This window comes from Pelophylax lessonae (genome assembly GCF_965119305.1).
Source record: "Pelophylax lessonae genome assembly, chromosome: 1".
NCBI classification, from domain to species: Eukaryota; Metazoa; Chordata; class Amphibia; order Anura; family Ranidae; genus Pelophylax; species Pelophylax lessonae.
This window is the reverse complement of record NC_138768.1, coordinates 761,183,061-761,200,987: the sequence shown is the minus strand read 5'-3', so window position 1 is coordinate 761,200,987 and position 17,927 is coordinate 761,183,061. Positions and strand designations below refer to the sequence as shown.

At 41.2% G+C, this 17,927-nt stretch overlaps 1 protein-coding gene across 1 annotated transcript in view; it reads right to left on the bottom strand.

Annotated features, from left to right (window-relative positions):
* ARAP2 (ArfGAP with RhoGAP domain, ankyrin repeat and PH domain 2) overlaps positions 1-17,927 on the bottom strand; it is a 570,354-nt gene that overhangs the window by 284,613 nt on the left and 267,814 nt on the right. Inside the window, exons 13-16 of the mRNA XM_082248393.1 lie at positions 13,544-13,726; positions 6,667-6,841; positions 1,767-1,889; positions 1,014-1,158 (exon numbers count right to left, since the gene is read on the bottom strand). Coding sequence (XP_082104519.1) covers positions 1,014-1,158; positions 1,767-1,889; positions 6,667-6,841; positions 13,544-13,726 — 626 coding nt within the window. The remainder of the gene's footprint in view (positions 1-1,013; positions 1,159-1,766; positions 1,890-6,666; positions 6,842-13,543; positions 13,727-17,927) is intronic.

The following is a 17,927-nucleotide window of genomic DNA, read 5'->3' as shown; positions in this document are numbered from 1 at the left end:
GTGTTTTTGTTTTGTTTTTTTAATTGTGTTTAAAAACTGCTGTGCAAAAAAATGTGACATAATAAATTGCAACACCCATAATTTTATTCTCTAGGGTCTCTGCTTAAAAATATAACATATTTGGGGGTTCTAAGTAATAAGCTAAAAAAAATGCAGCTTTTTACATGTAGGAGAGAATTGTCAGAATTGGCCTTAGGGTTAAGTAGTTAAAAAAATACATGACTGAAGGGTTATTATAAGGTAATATTGTCATTTGTATTGCCATTCAGTCCCATTTTAAAGTAAACAGAGTAAAATCAATGTACATGTGCTAATGTGATCTCTTAATATTCCCCATCCTGTTTCTATGCACTGGCACAAAATAAACATGAAGTACAGTAAGTCCACCCATGACCATTTAAAAGAAAGTCCACTTAATAACATATATAATTGCTATATAAATCATTTTGTAACTTAACTTTAATAAAAATTACCTTTCTATTTCAAATCACAACCAATTTTTCCTTTCCATAACTTAAATATCTATGCCTTTCAATATGGTAACCTGGAAGCATTCTGTACACTGTTGGCATACAGAATTCTGCCAAAAAGTATGCTTATTTGATTGGCGCACTGATTTGCCCCAGAAATCTGCATTGAGAAATAGATCAGAATTTAGGCATTACCTGCAATAGGCATTTTAAATCTGGTAAGATACTCTTTATGGATTGCATATTTCTAAATGGATGCAGACACTGTAAATGGTGGGTATCAGTGCAGACCCTACTATTCAGGAATCAGGTTGGAGATGGCATTACGAAACAAACAGATATTTTTTCAGAGATAGGAAGGTGATGGAAGGTAGGAATCAGCAACAAACTGGAGTTACACTTTAGGACCAGAGTGTTTTTGTATAGCTTGACAGCTGACCAATAGTAGTTGGGTAAATTCTCTTATAATTTTATAGTGACAAGTTATTTTTTGGCCTTATAAGGAATGACAAATACATTTATGTCCTATTTGCTCTCACCTACCCTGAATCCAGGATGAAATCTGATGGATAAACAACCATACACACTGCTTCACTTAAATCAATGCAACCCTCCGGTGTAGTATTATTTTCATCCTCATAATAGCTCAGTAGACTGTTCTCGATGGTGCACCACCACTTTGTCATATCTATTATCAAAACATAAAAAACATAGGGTTTTGTTATTGAAGAGCTACACATTAATCAATATCACACTATGTAGTATATGCTCATTAAATAGCATTAACACTAAACTAGACTTTGATGTAGCAAAGCCCAGGTTAGATAATTCCAGCATGTTAAGGTGTATATTAGGAACTGCTGGTTTGCAGTACAGGTTTATCAAGATTGCCAACTGTCCTCTGAGGCCAGGGATCAGCTTCAGCTTCTGTTGTTTGTGTGTGTGTGTGTATGTGTGCGTGTGTGTTATTCCTAGAACTAAAGTTCAGCAGAACAGGTATAAAATTCCACTAGAAATTCTATAGTAGGTCAACTATACTGTGGAGGGCACATTATATAAAAGAAAACCTATGGTTTTATATTACCAATGGAACAAAGAATGTATACTATGCTTGGCTAATAAAGGGCAGCAGTGATTTGTTAAATCCTGTTCAAGCCAAAATCCAGATATTTTAAAAAATTTCAGATAAACTATTTATTCATGTGTTTTTCTTTCTGAGACAATTTTGTAGCATGTGTTTTTAATATATAGGTGTACATTTTTTTATGTATGTACATTTGAAGAAAACAAAATCACCTTCTTTTATCTTCCTGCTGGAGGACAACTTAGAAGAACTTGAAGAAGCTTTGTATAAAAATCCACAATAGAATAGGTACTCATTGTTTCCATTCTTTGTCAGGTAGTCTGTAGTTTGGTAATCTAAAAAATGAAAAGGTTAGTCCTAAAGACTACATTGTTAAGTTCAGTTCTCTTACTGTGCTGTATATTATGACCTTCTTTTAAAGTTCAATTCTTGGAGTTAAAAAAATTAATTCTACCCTTACAGTGGGACCCCCTGCAATTCAAAGGTAGGATGCTTATTATGTTTAGGGGGTACAGGAGCAGGCCGGATTACATAGAAAGAAAATTGTAATCTGAAGCAACCATAGCGACATGCCTCCATCCCTAATTGTACAGGCAGGATTACAAATTCTATCCATCGCTCTGGCTAGCTAAGATGCTGCTCCCCTTTCTGGGCCTGTGAGTGATCCCCTAAGCACCATCACGTAAAACGCAGGGTTATTAATCATGCAGTGTGTTTGGTGGGCATGAGCCCGTGACTGCAGCCCAAAACAGATTAGAGAGGAGGTTGCAGGGCACTGTTTACACCTCTAGAGGGACTCCTGCTATAGTATGGAGAAATTGAAGCATTTCCCCTTATTCTGGCACCCCTAGACATAACGGTCATTTAACCCCTGCAGTGTGGAGGGGCCCATTGCATCGGTCATTTGTTTTAATACTAGAAGTTGGGTTTTAAGGCAGAATTATAGTAGTACCATGATCGAATACTGCATCAACATTGTGCATTGTTGCCAAATGTTCTTGATCGTGTAATTTTGACATTTGAAATTTTTCAATGGACTGTCCTGGTCAGGGACAATCTGCCTAATGCAAATTTCTGATGATCAGTGACATTTGTTGAAGGATTCAATACTGGAGGAGATCAGGGTGGAGGAATGTTGTTTATCCCTTAACTTCCGGGTTTCTGATGCCTTGAGGCAGGGGTGGGGTTTATGATCATGTGATTGTCATGAATGGCTGTCGCAGTGGACACATGATCATAAAGTTCCCAATCACAATTAGCGATTAGAAGCTTACCATTGGGTGCTGGTAACCTGTCGGGAGCAGGCAGGGTGCAAGCTCTCAGCACATTTGTTTACATTTAGGTATGCAAATATGTGTCCTCTTGGCACCAAGAGCACTTGATCAAGACCACATCACCCACTGAGAGGCCACATATTTGTGTACTCTCTGCAGCAAGAGGTTAAAAACAAACAAGAAAAAAATGAACAATACTGCAATCTATGCACAAAGATTGTTGTTAAAATCTTTGTTAACATTTAACTGGTCAACATGAGCTCTAAATACAGCACTGATATCCCAATAACTGTTGTCAGCTGCTCAGTTTTCAAGTCTAGACTACAGAATACTCCTCTCTCCTCATCTCCATAATATAAGGGGGGGGGGTTCTGTAGTCCAACAGGGCTGAATAGATGGACTGACAAAATTGCTCAAGATTTAACTGAAGCAAAGGCAGTGTGGTGTCAGCTCTCTACAGAAAGGTAGACATTCATTAGGTTTATGACAGGATCAACAAGTGTTTTTCTGTACTTGCAGCATTTGTAAAGAGACAAAACATGAGGAAATGTGCATTTATTACAGAGATGTGCTGATTTTCTATTTAATTTTGCCCAAGCATGCACATCTCATATATTGTAAATGATCACAAACCAATTTCATTTTTTTATATTTTTAGTATACCAAGTAGGACATGGCCTGACACATCATTATTATTATTATTATACAGGATTTATATAGCGCCGACAGTTTGCGCAGCGCTTTACAATATGAGGGAAGACAATACAGTTACAATACAATTCAATACAGGAGGATTTGGAGGGCCCTGCTCGTTAGAGCTTACAAACTAGAAGATGGGGTGAAACGTGTCTAGTTGCAGCTCTGCACAGCGTTGATCTTTTCTATTATGCTGCATGATTCAGAGGCTTTCATCCTGTTCTAAAAGCACTACCTTAGGCCTAATCTGATCCTCTGCATCCTCAAACTTCTATGTCACCACCAAAGCATGCCCTTTTGGTATTAGCGAGTGGACAAAGATGGTGGTGAAACAATGCTAGTAGATGGAGATCCTGAGACGCAAAGCAGAAAACCATCTGCATTTGACATGGTAAAAGTACTTGAAGCTATTTTTTTTGCCAGAATACTTTGACCACTTAAATAGAAAAAGTTGAGATATTTTTTAAATTCAGCAAAATTTACAAGAACTAAAAGATGGGGTCATGGAGAATGAAACTAGGATTAGTACTATGGAAAATCAGTTAAATCTTTCACAGCATTTATCTGTAGTGCACCCCCTCAGGAGCCACAAGTAACTGGGGTCCCCCACCCTGCACAGCCAGGCACACAACATTTCCACAGGCACTCAGAGTCAGAGAACAATCCATGACTTTATTTATTTTTTGTTTATTAAGGGATAATAACTTGGATAAGGATTGGAGATTTTGCGACGCCCTTTGATTTCAGAACAACGTCACGGACCACTCTTCCTATATATAGTCCTATACACAGTCTCTATATACACTTAACTTCTTCCCCTAGCACTTGCTTGCTTGCAGAACTCAGCTGGCACACTGTAAAGACCTGACACAGCAGAAAGCAAAAGTCTGTTATGGGCAGGAACCCAACGTCCCATAATTGTGTAGCAAAGATTTCAGTGTCCAGCTCACATTTCTTCTGGGGCTGCTGATTTACTGATTCCAGCACCACCTCTCCAGGCACTGCCAAACCACCTGACTTCAGCTGCCTCTTTCATTAGCCCTCCAGACAAACTTCTCCCCACAGTCCTCCAGACTGACACTCTCTCCACAGTCCTTCAGAATGACACTTACCAACCCGCCATGCTGACTCTCAGGAGATCTCCCGAACATGCTGACCTGCCCAAAGTCACCCCCCCCCCAGACTAGAGGAAACCCTCAAGGACCACCAACAGCCTCCTCGGCACTTTGTTTCCATACACCCAACTCCCCTTGCTGGCATGACTCATTCCTATTTATAAGGGGAGTTTGCCCCCTGCCAGCCCATTTGCTGGGGAGTGACTGAGGCCCTCATAAATATGCATGACAGCCCCTCCTAGCTTCCACCCACTATGTCTAGAACATTCTCCAATGCTCCAAAGAAAAGGGAGAGGCACCAGAAGAGCTGTCAGGATGAGTCAAGCAACCTCTCTGAGTCACTGATTTCTGACCCAGATTTACAACCCAGGCCTGGCTCTCAGCCAAACCAATTTGCCTACACTAACAACTAACCGATTTGCACTAGCACACTAGCTAGAGGATGCTACATATCTGATCTTTGCCACTTACTAACAACAGACTTTGCATCACAAATAGGAGGATCTTTAGAATAGATTATGCATTAATAACCTAAGCTTAATCGGTCTTCTGGAAAAAACAAAGGAGTCCAATCCTGTGGGCTTTTCATAATCCCTCTTGATTGCTACTTATGGCAGATACCACTTATCCACCACTTTTGCAGTGAAATAAGCCTACTACAAAACAGTAAGATCCTCACCTGCATGTGCACCTCACTGAACTTTTATTGCTAAACTATGTAAGAAAGAAATCCAGGTGTGACAAATTGTTCAAAGTTACATTAGTCTAGCTTGTACCAATGTAACTATGTAGATGCCATACCTGTAGGATCCCTCTAGAATCTGGAAACTACTGTAATAGACCTTGCTACTCCTGTAATCTCCACTAGATTCTGGGTCCCAGGCTAAGCAGTTGCCCTGCTGCATTCTGAATACTGGATATTGGCTGCTTGGCTTGGGCACCGTTGATATAATGCTTTACATTTACTGAATGAATGCAAAGCATTCTTTGATTGGACGAAGTGGAGAGGCAGGGTTGTGATGTCACTTTTAGCGTTCTCTAATAGCACTTGCATTGACCTTCTGAGTTTAGAATGCAGCAGGGCAGCCTCTTGGCACAGGACCTGGGAACTAGTAAAGATCACTGCAGAAGTGGTGTCTACTACAGTCATTTACAGATTCTAGATAAGTCCCCCACCCACAGACCTCCACAACCACCGGCCAATGTTGTGGGGAAGAGGCCCTTGTCCCCATCAACATGGGAACAAAGTGCTTTTGGGGGGGCAGAGGCTCCAAAGCACCCCCCCCCCCATGTTGAGGGTCGTTGCCCCCCCCCCCCCATTTCCTGACCTGCTGGTGTGGATTTTGGGGACGGACCCTACACTATCCATCTTCAATATTTTTCATTGCCGGCGGTTTTCTTTTACATTCAGTTGCCAGCAGAGAACCCCGCTGACAGCTGAAGACTCATCGGTTGTTAATGATGCAGCAGCTGCCCGCTCCTTAACAACCAGGTTGTTAGGGATGCCGTTAGCTGCCTGTTCCTTAAATATCGCAGGCCGGGACCACTACCTTTTTTTACTGTATGCATTTATTTATTTTTTTTGTGAAATAACTTTTACTCCTGTTTTATGCAGTATTTACAGAGTGTTTTGCACTCTTCTTCAGCTAGCTCTGGGGAAGAGGGCATATCCCTCAAAATGCATCAGCTGCACCCTACCTAACACCTATGACATTTCTCCTTTTTTGAGTATAATGTTTGCATTTTATTATTTATTAAATAAGTTATATCTACAGTAATGCACTAGGCTGGTGCTCCTTCCTCCTTTGTTTGCTTTCATTCCTTTTTTGTATGCTATATTGCAGAAACCTTGCCTTATCTATTTCTTTGACTGAATGTATACAACATACAGTAGGTGTGTGTCTTTATCAGCATTGCTGTTATTCTATGCCAGTTTGGATACCAATAAAAATTCTTTTGGATTAACAAAATACACCAAGAGTACATTACACAGCTTTTAAGTAAGATCCATTGAAGAATGTGTCTACCTGAGAATCTGTTATGATGTAGAAATTCCATTTGCAAACGCTGCCCAGCCATCTTTGCTAGAAGGTATGGAGTGTTGAAGACTGCATCTCCAGTTGTGCACATGACATCAGCTCCACTAAAAACTAAGATCATCGTTTCCAGTACATCAGCTTTTGTCACTGCGGTACATAAAGCCTAAGGTTTGACACAGAGAAGAAAAAGATAAGGAAAATATTGGACCCTCTGTATCCATATTAATGGGCACAGATGAATAGTTTATTAGTGTAGCTTGAATTCAGTCCAAAGCTTTAAAAGTAACATTTTAGTTTTGTTGAGACAAATAAACAATCCCTTTCAAATAAATTATACATGTTGTAAGGATTTTGACAAACTTTACTGCAAATTCTTACCTGACACTGTTCTGAAAATTGACTAGCCAGATTTTTTATTAGGCTAACTACTAGGTGTGAGGTATGTCTTTATTATAGCCACCTAATTTGTCTCAATATGGTATAAGATACATTTTAGTCTCTGCATCTTTTTACATGTGTGCAAACATTTGAAGAAAACTAACCAAAAATGAAGATAACTAACCCTCACCACAAGCTTCCACAATTAAAAATGGTTTAGGAAATTTTGTTTTTTTTTAGATTCACTCCACCTTGCCTGCCCTGGCTGCCATTCTTGCCCAGGCATCTTCTCTGCTCTTAAGCCTCATATAGTGGCTAGAAGAAGGTGGAACTGGTGTCAGACAGCTCCAGATGATGTAAAAAACAAAGATGGTGGCATGGTACCCTGTGTGCGTGGCAGCGGCACAGCAGGGCAATTCTGGACTTGCTGGGAGGTTGAGTTTGGGAGTTGTGCATAACACCAGTGAAAAGGTTAAGAGGAAAAAAAAAACATAGAGGAGTGTGAAATTCCTCTTTAAACACTTCAATACAGAGCACTTTTACCCCCTTCCTGCCCAGGCCAATTTTCAGCTTTCAGCACTGTCGCAATTTAAACGACAATTGCGTGGTAATGCGACACTGTACCCATATGACATTTTTAATCTTTTTTTCCCCACAAATAGAGCTGTCTTTTTGGGGTATTTGATCACCACTGGCTTGCTTATTTTTTGCGCTACAAATAAAAGAAGACTGAAACATTTGGAAAAAAAAAGTTTTAACTTTGTTTTTGTTACATTTTGTATTTAAGTAAGTTTTCTCCTTCACTGACAGGCACTGATTAGGCAGCACTGATGGGCACTGATTAGGCAGCACAGATGAGGTGGCACTGATGAGCACTAATGAGGCACTTATTTTCAACCCTGATGGGCACTGATAGGTGGCACTAATGCAGCACTGATGGGCACTCATAGGTGGCACAGATATGCAGCACTGATGGGCACTGATGGGCAGCAATGATGGGCATGGATAGGTGGCAATGATGAGTACTGATGGGCAGCAATGATGGGCACTGATGGGTGGCACTGATGGGCAATGATGGGCACTGATGGGCAGCACTTATAGATGGCACTGATAGGCAGCACTGATGAGGAGGCACTGTAAGGCATTACTGATGAGCACTGACTAGCATTACTAATGGGCACTGATTGACTGATTGGTATCCTTTATGGATACAGGTGGGCACTGATTGGCATCCTTTATGGGTACAGGTGGGCATCACTGGTGGGGCACTGATGGGCATCACTGACGGGCACTGATGGGCATTGCTGATGGGTCTGCACTCATAATAAATGCATTGATTATCAGCGTAGACTCCCCGCCCCTGTTAGGAGAGCCTCTACCCATGCCTTGTCAGTGCAAATAGAGGAAAGTCGATACACGGCACTACATGGTTACCATGTGATCAGCTGTGATTGGACACAGCTGATCGCGTGGTAAAGAGCCTACATCATAGGCTCTTTACCTAGATCAGCGATGTGGTTTGTCAGATCAACACACCACACCGCCAATCGCTGCCTGCCCCTGGGGGAGCGCACGAGCGGCTTATTCTGCTGGACATCATATGATGCCCAGTCAGGATAATACAACCACCCTGCGCCAGTCATTTTGCATATGGCAGGCGGGAAGTGGTAAAGGAATATGGTTTATTGTGACACATTGGGGTTGAAAACTGAAGTGTGCTTAATCTGGTACAGCTCTGCATAGAAACCAGTCAGCTTCCAGGTTTTATTGTTAAAAGCATAATTGAATAAGCTGAAGTCAGAAGCTGATTGGCTACCATGCACAGCGGCACCAGATTCTGAGTGCTCCAGTTTTAGTAAATCTCCCCCACCTTCTCAAACCTACAGTCATTTAACTGCTTTGATGGTTCTTAGTATTTGGTCACATGACATCTGAAAACTGTGAAGGAAGGTGGTGCTTGAAGTGTTTGTCTGCCAGGCACTGTGATCACAGGTCTTAATAAGGAAAATATAGCTATATTATACCCATCATGTGTCACTGACTGATAGTTGCACTCTCATCGATATCTGAATAGGGAAGTACCTTCACCAGGGGCTGACTGGCAACTTTCTGCCCAGGGGGCAAGTACAAACCAGAGGACTATGGTGCAGCGACTCGGCCCCCCTCCCACTCTCTCTCTTCCCGGCCTCCTCCTGACCCTTATTCCTGGAGCTCTGCTCCAGGTACTCTCTACTCACCAGCCGAATCCGGTTTCCCGACCATGCTGGGACAGCTCGGTCGGGGCTGGCCAGAGGAGGAGAATCTCCAGTGAGGCATGGAACCGACCTCTGCTCAGACACAGTTTACACCATCCATGCTGGGGGGAGGGCTGCGCTCTGTCCTTGTCTTTATCCTGCACTCAGTAGGTCAGCGGTGGAGAATTTGAGAATTTTTACTTCTCTTCATCAGGAATCCTTTAGGCATGTCTGTGGCAGAAGCATTGCAGCCTTGTTATGGAGCACCAGAGTAGCCCAGGGGGGCATTTGCCCCCCTGCCCCCTGATCCAGTCCTCCCCTTACCGTCACTCAGAGCCACAAGACCAACATATCTTATTAGTACTGACCCAGGGGCAAATTCTCGTTCATAACACAGGCAGGCATTTAAATTTGTAGGTGCATACTATACACAAAATGTGTAAAATATGCCCAAAGGCTTTAATGATTTTGACATTTTAATTTTTGTCAGTTTAGGAAAATCATAGTTGGATGCAGGTTAAACAGAAAGGACATGTAATGCATATCTAAACCCAAAAAACTAAATATATTATTTCACAGCTTATGGGCCCTTTAATGCTGTGGCTGCATTAGTTACATTTTTTTCAGACTTCTTTTTTAAGCACTGTCCCCGCAGGGCTTGCTGTGTGATGACTTCTTGGGTCTCCTCTGATTACCTGCAGTCACTAAGGGACAGTTCACTTAACCCATCCTTATTCCCAGTTGCTCGTTACTCAATAAACAGTCCAGGGGATTTGGTTTTTGATATTTATTGTGGAACTTGGATGAGAGAAGGGAATAGTGGGATACTCCAACTTGAATTATTCACTGTAGATAAGGACAACTCTCACTTGGCTTCACCGAGTTATTTGTGGAAGCAGTCACACTGCTTTAACCATACTGCCACTTGTATGGAAGAATTAGGTCTTCTTGCTCTCCCTAGCAGCAGAGTTGATGCAACTACATTATCTTCAGAACACTCTCTAGCATCCCCTTGACAGACACCCGTCCACTGAATCTTCTAACAGAAGGGATGGCCCTCAACAGATAGGTCCCATGACACATATCTGTACTGACTGTAGGCAGAATCAGATCCTTTCCAGTGTCTCCCTTCCTGTCAGCTCTGCAGGACCTCTGGGTTCAGCTTCTATCTGACTCAGGCCCTCAGGTCGACCACCTGAGGCCGCATGAAAGCTTTTACAGAGGAGGGGCAGCCACCCTCCTCCCTCTGGGGCCCCACTCTCCAGCTGAAGAACCCCCGAGCACATGTTCCCTTGGCATTTATACAGTATCCCAGCATGCACTGATGCACTTTCCTCTGTTAATCACCAGGGCTGTTCTAAATACCTATGAACTCATTTGTCAGGTTTCCTCCCACTGTCCAATATGCCTCCCTATTGGCCCAGTGTGTAGCACTCCAGACAAGCTGAGCTGCTCCTGAACACCATAAGAAGACCTTACTAGCAGATCTAGCTCTCTGGTAGGCAGAGAGCAATATAAATGTACCTGGCAAGCTCCCTGGTAAACAGGAAAGATCCAAAAATGATATTCTCTCTTCTAGCACCTACCTAGGAGGGTGCTACGTCTTTCTTTATATTCACCTGGTAATCCTGTAAATAACACTCTTCCTGTCTGTGTGGCTACAATTACTCCTCCACTATATCTGTGGAGAGAGCAACGTGTGGAGAGACAAAAAGTTGCCACTCAATCTGGACTTTAAACATGCATTCTTCTCTTCATTTATATTAAAGGGGGATGAATGGATTAGTAGTGTACAGAAGGAAGATAAGATTGTTTGGTGCGTCCAGTTCAACTCCCAGGAAGTGATAAGGACACTACATTTCTGGCAAGATCAACAAATATTTTCTGTACTTGCTGAAAATGATCTTAGCCTGAAAAAGAAAATGAAAATGATTGCAGCAATCATATCTAACTAAGCTATCTAAATAACTGGAAAGCTGCAATATATTACAGTATTGTTCTTGCATTTAGCAAGCATTGCACTATAAAATCGTGTGCACTGCAATTATTAGTTTTATTATGTTTTATTATTTTTAGCATTTTGTTTTCTTCTTTAACCACCTGTCTACCAGGCTATTTCTGACATTTCCCACATATGTGTAAAAATCTGCATTTTTTTCCTATACTTAACCCCAACTCTCTCCCCCCCAAGATTACATATTTTCTGAAAGCAAAGGCCCTGAAAAATAAATTGGTACTTGTTGCAATTTTTTATGTCACGTGACATTTGCACAGCCATTTATCAAATACACATTTTCCAGAAAACATACACTTCAATGAATTTTAATGCACACAAACACAATGTAATACTCAGTTTTTTGGGAAAATATAGATGATGTTATGTAAAATAAATATATAGCTAACATGTCACTATTTAACCACTTAAGCCCCGGAGGATTTGGCTGCTAAAGGACCAGGGGTTTTTTTGCGATTTTTTACTGCGTGACTTTAACGGACAATTGCGCGGTCGTGCGACGCTGTACCTAAATGAATTTGACGTCCTTTTTTTCCCACAAACAGAGCTTTCTTTTGGTGGTATTTGATCACCTGTGCGATTTTTTGATCACGCGCTATAAACAAAAAAAGAGCGTAAATTTTGCAAAAATAACAATATTTTTCACATTTTTTTATATGAAATTCCCCCCAAAAAAAAGTAAAAATCAAAATTTTTTAACATTTTTCGGCCAATTTGTTTTATGCTACCTATGTTTGGTAAAAAAAATCGCAAAAAGCGTATTTTGATTGGTTTGCGCAAAAGTTATCGCGTTTACTAACAAAGGGAAAGATTTTTGTCATTTTTGGTGTTTTTTTTTTTAACGCGTAATGGCGGCGATCTGCGATTTTTTTTTTCGGTACTGCGACATTGCGACGGACAGATCGGACCCTTGACTGACATTTTTGACACTTTTGGGGTTACCAGTGACATTACTGCAGTAATCAGTGCTATACATATGCACTGTTACTGTAAAAATGACACTGGCAGGGAAGGGGTTAACTTTGTTGGACAGGGAGGGGTTAAGTGTGTCCTAGGGGCGTGATTCTAACTGTGCAGGGACATTCCTATTGGTGTAAAAGCAAAGATCAACCGTTCTACATAGTAGAACGGACAGATCTTCACTTTTACACAGGGAGAACTGACAGGCAGCTTGTTTACACAAGCTGCTCTGTCTTTCTCCCTTCACAGGAGCAATCGCAGTGTGACTGGCGGACATCGAGTCCGCCGGTCACACGCACTGACTTGTCTGCGAATGAGCCGCGGCGGGCGCGCGCCTCGGCGGGCGCGCGCCTGCCCGCGATAGGCTCGCAAGTCAGTGACAGGCGAGTGACGTACCGATACGTCACTCTGCCTGGCCGGGGCTGACCGCCGCAGTATATAGTCGTGCGGCGGTCGGCAACCGGTTAAAATTGCGCGCGCCCATGGAATGGCGACAAACTACTGCACTTTAATTTATTCATAGGGGAGACTTTAATAGCCTTTACATACATGTTACCAGTTTAGCGTTAAAGATGAGCTCTGGCGCTAGAATGATTGCTCTCACTCTGACATTCGAAGCAATACCTCACCCAGAGCCTCCCAGATCACTTTTACAAGAAAGCCTATCCCCTGCTTTAAAAAATGATGCAGTCATGATCCTGGTATAACCACTTCCAACCCGTAGATGTTCGAGTTTTTCTTAAGACCTGTAAGTGGTTAAAGTATGGTATATCCTAACCCAAAACTTTTATTCAACTTTCAGATTGAGCAGGGTATGGTAAAAGCCCTATTTTTTTACTTTAAATCCTGTTGGGGAGATTTACTTTCATTTCTTGTCTCAGAAAGAAAACTGCAAGAGTCAGACTTGTTATCACTGAAAAAAAGTTTGGCATCAGACACAATTTAAGTACTAGGTCAGTTCATGTTCTGAAAACACATATATTTGCCATATATGCTTATCTAGGAAGCCACTGCAAGGAGTTACGATGATGTGTTAAGCACAATCTGGCTACAAAATATGATATATTACACTTTGCACATCTTTATTGCTGTTTGCGCTTACTTCCTTAATATACCTATTAGCGTGTGCTTGTGGACAAATAACTCCTACCCCAAATGGAGGAACAGCAAAGCATAAACAGCTGGTTGTCATAAATCTGTGCAACTTTGAAAATGTCTGTAAATGAACTCCAAACAAAGTTACTGCAATATGTTCAGTTTTATTTTGACACTTACGCACCTCATTTAACTGCTGAGGAGATAAACCAGGAGAAAGTATCTTCTTAAATCTTCCCTCTTTATATTTTTGCGTGATAAACAACCTTCTCTGAGTAACACTGGAGGTCACAGGAAGCGTGTCTTCGGGCAAAAGATTTGCTTCCCAGAAGCTATTAACTTTTTCATTTCCCAGAACAATGAAAAGCTACCAAAAGAAAACACAAACAAACATGAAGATAATGAAATCATTTGTTATACTTTATTGGTTGCAGGGTTCCACACCTCTGCTTTTTTGCAATGATGAAATGCTGACTGAATTCTGTGATCTAACTTTAGCCGATTGAGCAACATTGTACTGCCCATCACATCATCACATGCCAGATATGTTCTAATAAGTAGAGCAGATTTTATTAAAACCTTGGTACCGTATCTGACCTTACTGAGAGTGTTATTCACACCAGAGAGGAGTGTTATTGGTTATAGCTACATATGAGTGCTAATTAGGAACACCTAGCTATGTTTAGTTTTATATATATATATATATATATATATATATATATATATATATATACACACACACATACACACTATATTGTCAAAAGTATTGGGACACCTACCTTTACACGCACATGAACTTTAATGGCTTCCCAGTCTTAGTCCGTAGGGTTCAATATTGAGTTCGCCCACACTTTGCAGCTAAAACAGCTTCAACTCTTCTGGGAAGGCTGTCCACAAAGTTTAGGAGTGTTTCTATAGGAATGTTTGACCATTCCCCAGAAGGACATTTCTGAGGTCAGGCACTGATGTTGGATGAGAAGGACTCACATATTCCACTCTAATTCATCCAAAAGGTGTTCTATCAGGTTGAGGTCAGGCCAGTCAAGTTCCTCCACCCCAAACTCGCTCATCCATGTCTTTATGGACGTTGCTTTGTGCACTGGTGCTCAGACATGTTGAAGCAGGAAGGGGGCCATCCCCAAACTTTTCCTACAAAGTTGGGATTATGAAATTGTCCATGTCTTGGTATGCTGACACCTTAAGAGTTCCCTATACTGGAACTAAGGGGCCAAGCCCAACCCCTGAAAAACAACTCCAGACCATAATTTCCCCTCCACCAGATTTAAGCAAGGTTCATAAAGACATGGAGGAGAGAGTTTGGGGTGGAGGAATTTGATTGGCATGCACAGAGTCCTGACCTCCACCCGATAGAACACCTTTGGGATAAATTAAACTGGAGACTGCGAGCCAGGCGAACATCAGTGCCTGACCTTACAAATGCGCTTCTGGAAGAATGGTCAAACATTCTCATAGACAAAATCCTAAACCTTGTGGACAGCCTTCCCACAAGAGTTGAAGCTGCTATAGTTGCAAAGGGTGGGCCAACTCAATATTGAACCCTACAGACTAAGACAGGGATGCCATTAAAGTTCATGTTCGCAAAAAGCAAGTGCCCCAATACTTTTGGTAATATAATGTATACATAATGTTCAGAGCCAGCCACTCTGTGTACACCTAATAAAGAAATCTTTTTATTGGCTAAATGTAAATGACAATGCATCAGAAAGGCAATGGGTTTCAGCTTATACAGCCTTTCTCATAGCATACCATATATACTTTATATTTGGTAATTACAGTACCCAATATATTTAAAGTGATCCTGTGCTATGCTGATTAAGGACAGCTGAGAGGAAAGAGAAGTCCTCTTAATTTTAGTGTATGGAGAGCATGTTACTCTCTTCCCTTTCTCTCATGCAATAGCATTGATGCTTTGTAATTAATTGCTCAGGTACCAGTCCTGTAATAAAGGGGGAAAGGATCAAATCCTCCTGTCTGGGTAAGCTTCAGGTCCTGATTTGTAGCTTTTAAAAGGCTGCTTCCTCTCAATCTTGCAAGCAAACGGAGCTGCAGGGGAGAGAAGAAAAGGTATCAAAGTGAATCTGTTCCTTTGCCTCGCACCTACCATTTAAACCACTTCTGGCCAGAAGTGATGCGGCAAGATGGCCACCATAGCCTTTTGGTTTTGGTCATTTTCCAGCCCCTATCAATTTGTGCTGGAATTCTTCAGTTGTAAATTTATATAAACAGAACCAAAACACCAGTGGCTCCTCTTTATGTCCCCTGAGGATGTCCCTTGTATAGATAAAATGCATAGGGTGGGGCTAGCAGCCTATGATGTCATCATACCTGCCAGTGTACTGCAGTATGGTGTTTTTGAGCTTTTATTACCCTGAGATGCTTGTGAGTTGAGTATATTTTTATGTAAATAAATTGGTGTTTTTAGCAATATTACTCTCTGGTCCCTACTGTTTTCTTCTGAATCTTAATGTGGTGAATTGCACTTTCCAGACATCCAGCGGGGAGACCCGGTGGGCACCAAAGTTGTTACCATACCCTGGTATGATTCACATTTGTTGTATCCTGCACGACTAATCTCTTATAATCTAAAGATCACAGTTATCTGGTAAGGGAATTAATTTACCTATGTTTCAGGTGGTTTGGGACATAAGGACGTGGAACTGTGGTGTTTTATTTTTACAAGACCCCCCTCAGTGGAGCCCTGAATATTCCTTTGGTAGTGGACCTTTATTTGTATTACAGTGTTGTTTGAGTTATATCGTATATGGTTTCAACTTTTCACTTTATTGGTGATTGTATTAATTGATGTTCCTACTATTTTTTTATCATTTTTATGGTTAGAAGTTTTGCGCACTCTTTTTGTCTATTATTTTGTTTTTTCCTGTTTCTAGAACACAGTGTGCAGCGTTACCTTAAAGCACTGAGCGCGTATTTACTTGGCGGTATAATTAATTTAAGCAACCCCTAAGCCCTTCCTTTGTCAACTTCTAGTGCTTTTACCCATTTCCCTTGCTTCTGTCCAACACTCCAGAATTGCTGTGGACCATGCAACATTCTTAGCAAAAATCAACTTTCCCCAGATTTACTTCTTGCACACTGTTAAAGAGTAACTCCACTTTTGTTGGAAAAAAATATTCCCCATTTGCCTCTAGAAGATCTATGTACATTGCAATGACTTTAACAAAATTTTTTGCAGATTCCTACTTTTTGTTATTCTGAAGAAATAACTGTATGTTTGTCTGTGTCCATATGCATAGTGAATCTGCGTGATCTTTATGGAAGTGGCTTCATAACTATCAAACAGCTCCTGCACCTGCAGGGCTCTAATAAAGGAAAGTTGCAGGGTCTGCATCCCTTTAGATGTTAGTTCTCTTTAAAGGTATCTCACCAAAAATGACATTTTTATTGAGAGGGATGCTCAAAATATGATTTGTAGCTTAGTGCAGACTGCACCATCTGTGTACAGAACAGCTCCAGGTAGCCATATTGCATTTCATTTTAAAGAAAATTACAGTGCTGCAGAATGAAAAAGAAGGGTCCTTTTTTTTATATAATATTCAATTACACTATGACTTGTGTCACAATTGAGTTACCCTTTAAGCATACCCTTAATTTCCAATGTGACCCCATTCAGTACCCCTCACCAAGAACAGTGGACCAGCATTTTCAAAGGGACAAGGCAACAAATCGGGACAGTGGGAAAACACATAGACACTGGAGAATGCCTAACGTAAAATGGTAGAGGGAGAGTTTAAAGTAAAACTGTGGCTAGGCTTTGCCACATATTCTTAACAAGCAGTAAATACTGTACCTTTTAAACAGACCCTCACTGACCTGTGTAGATGCAAGCACTATGGAAAATGTCCTCAATGTTTACAGCAGAAATAACTTTCACTCTTTTCAGCAGCTCAGCTCATTTGGCCCTCCCCACCCAGCAATGAGTTCCCAGCCTGTTAAATTCAATTAGTATTAAATCAGTCAGGCCCTTACACTACATAGTTGATAGTAGATCTAAAGAAGATTGTACAATCAGAATGGATTGTGTATGCTTTAAAACGTACTTAGTGATTGTATGGAATATGTAAATATTTAATGTATTTTGTATTTAGACGTAGTTCTACTTTACAGTGCTTGTAAACTTTCAAAATGAAAAATGATCAAAGCATAGCCCTCTATGTTGTGTATTTTTTTCAATTCAAACCCCCTAGTGTGGTTTCTATCTGCTCTGTTTTCCCTCTGCTATTTGAGTCATTTCTGATAAGTTATGCCAACACCACAGAATCTTGGAAGATGCCCCTGCTCCTCTTTAAGCACATAGCCAGTTTTTGACAGCTTTAGCTGTGCACGTTTCTCCATGAGACTGTAGGGGGGGGGGGGGTGTCCATTCCATCCACTCAGGTCTCAAAACACACTCAGCTCCCTGCTCTATACTGTGCAGTGTGTGATATTAGATCCCCACCCCCTGCCTCCTAAAGCTCAGAAATGCTGTGTACAATGTGTGCTTTAGGAGACTGTAGAGATGAGAGGAGAGTATTTCAGATAAACAGGTA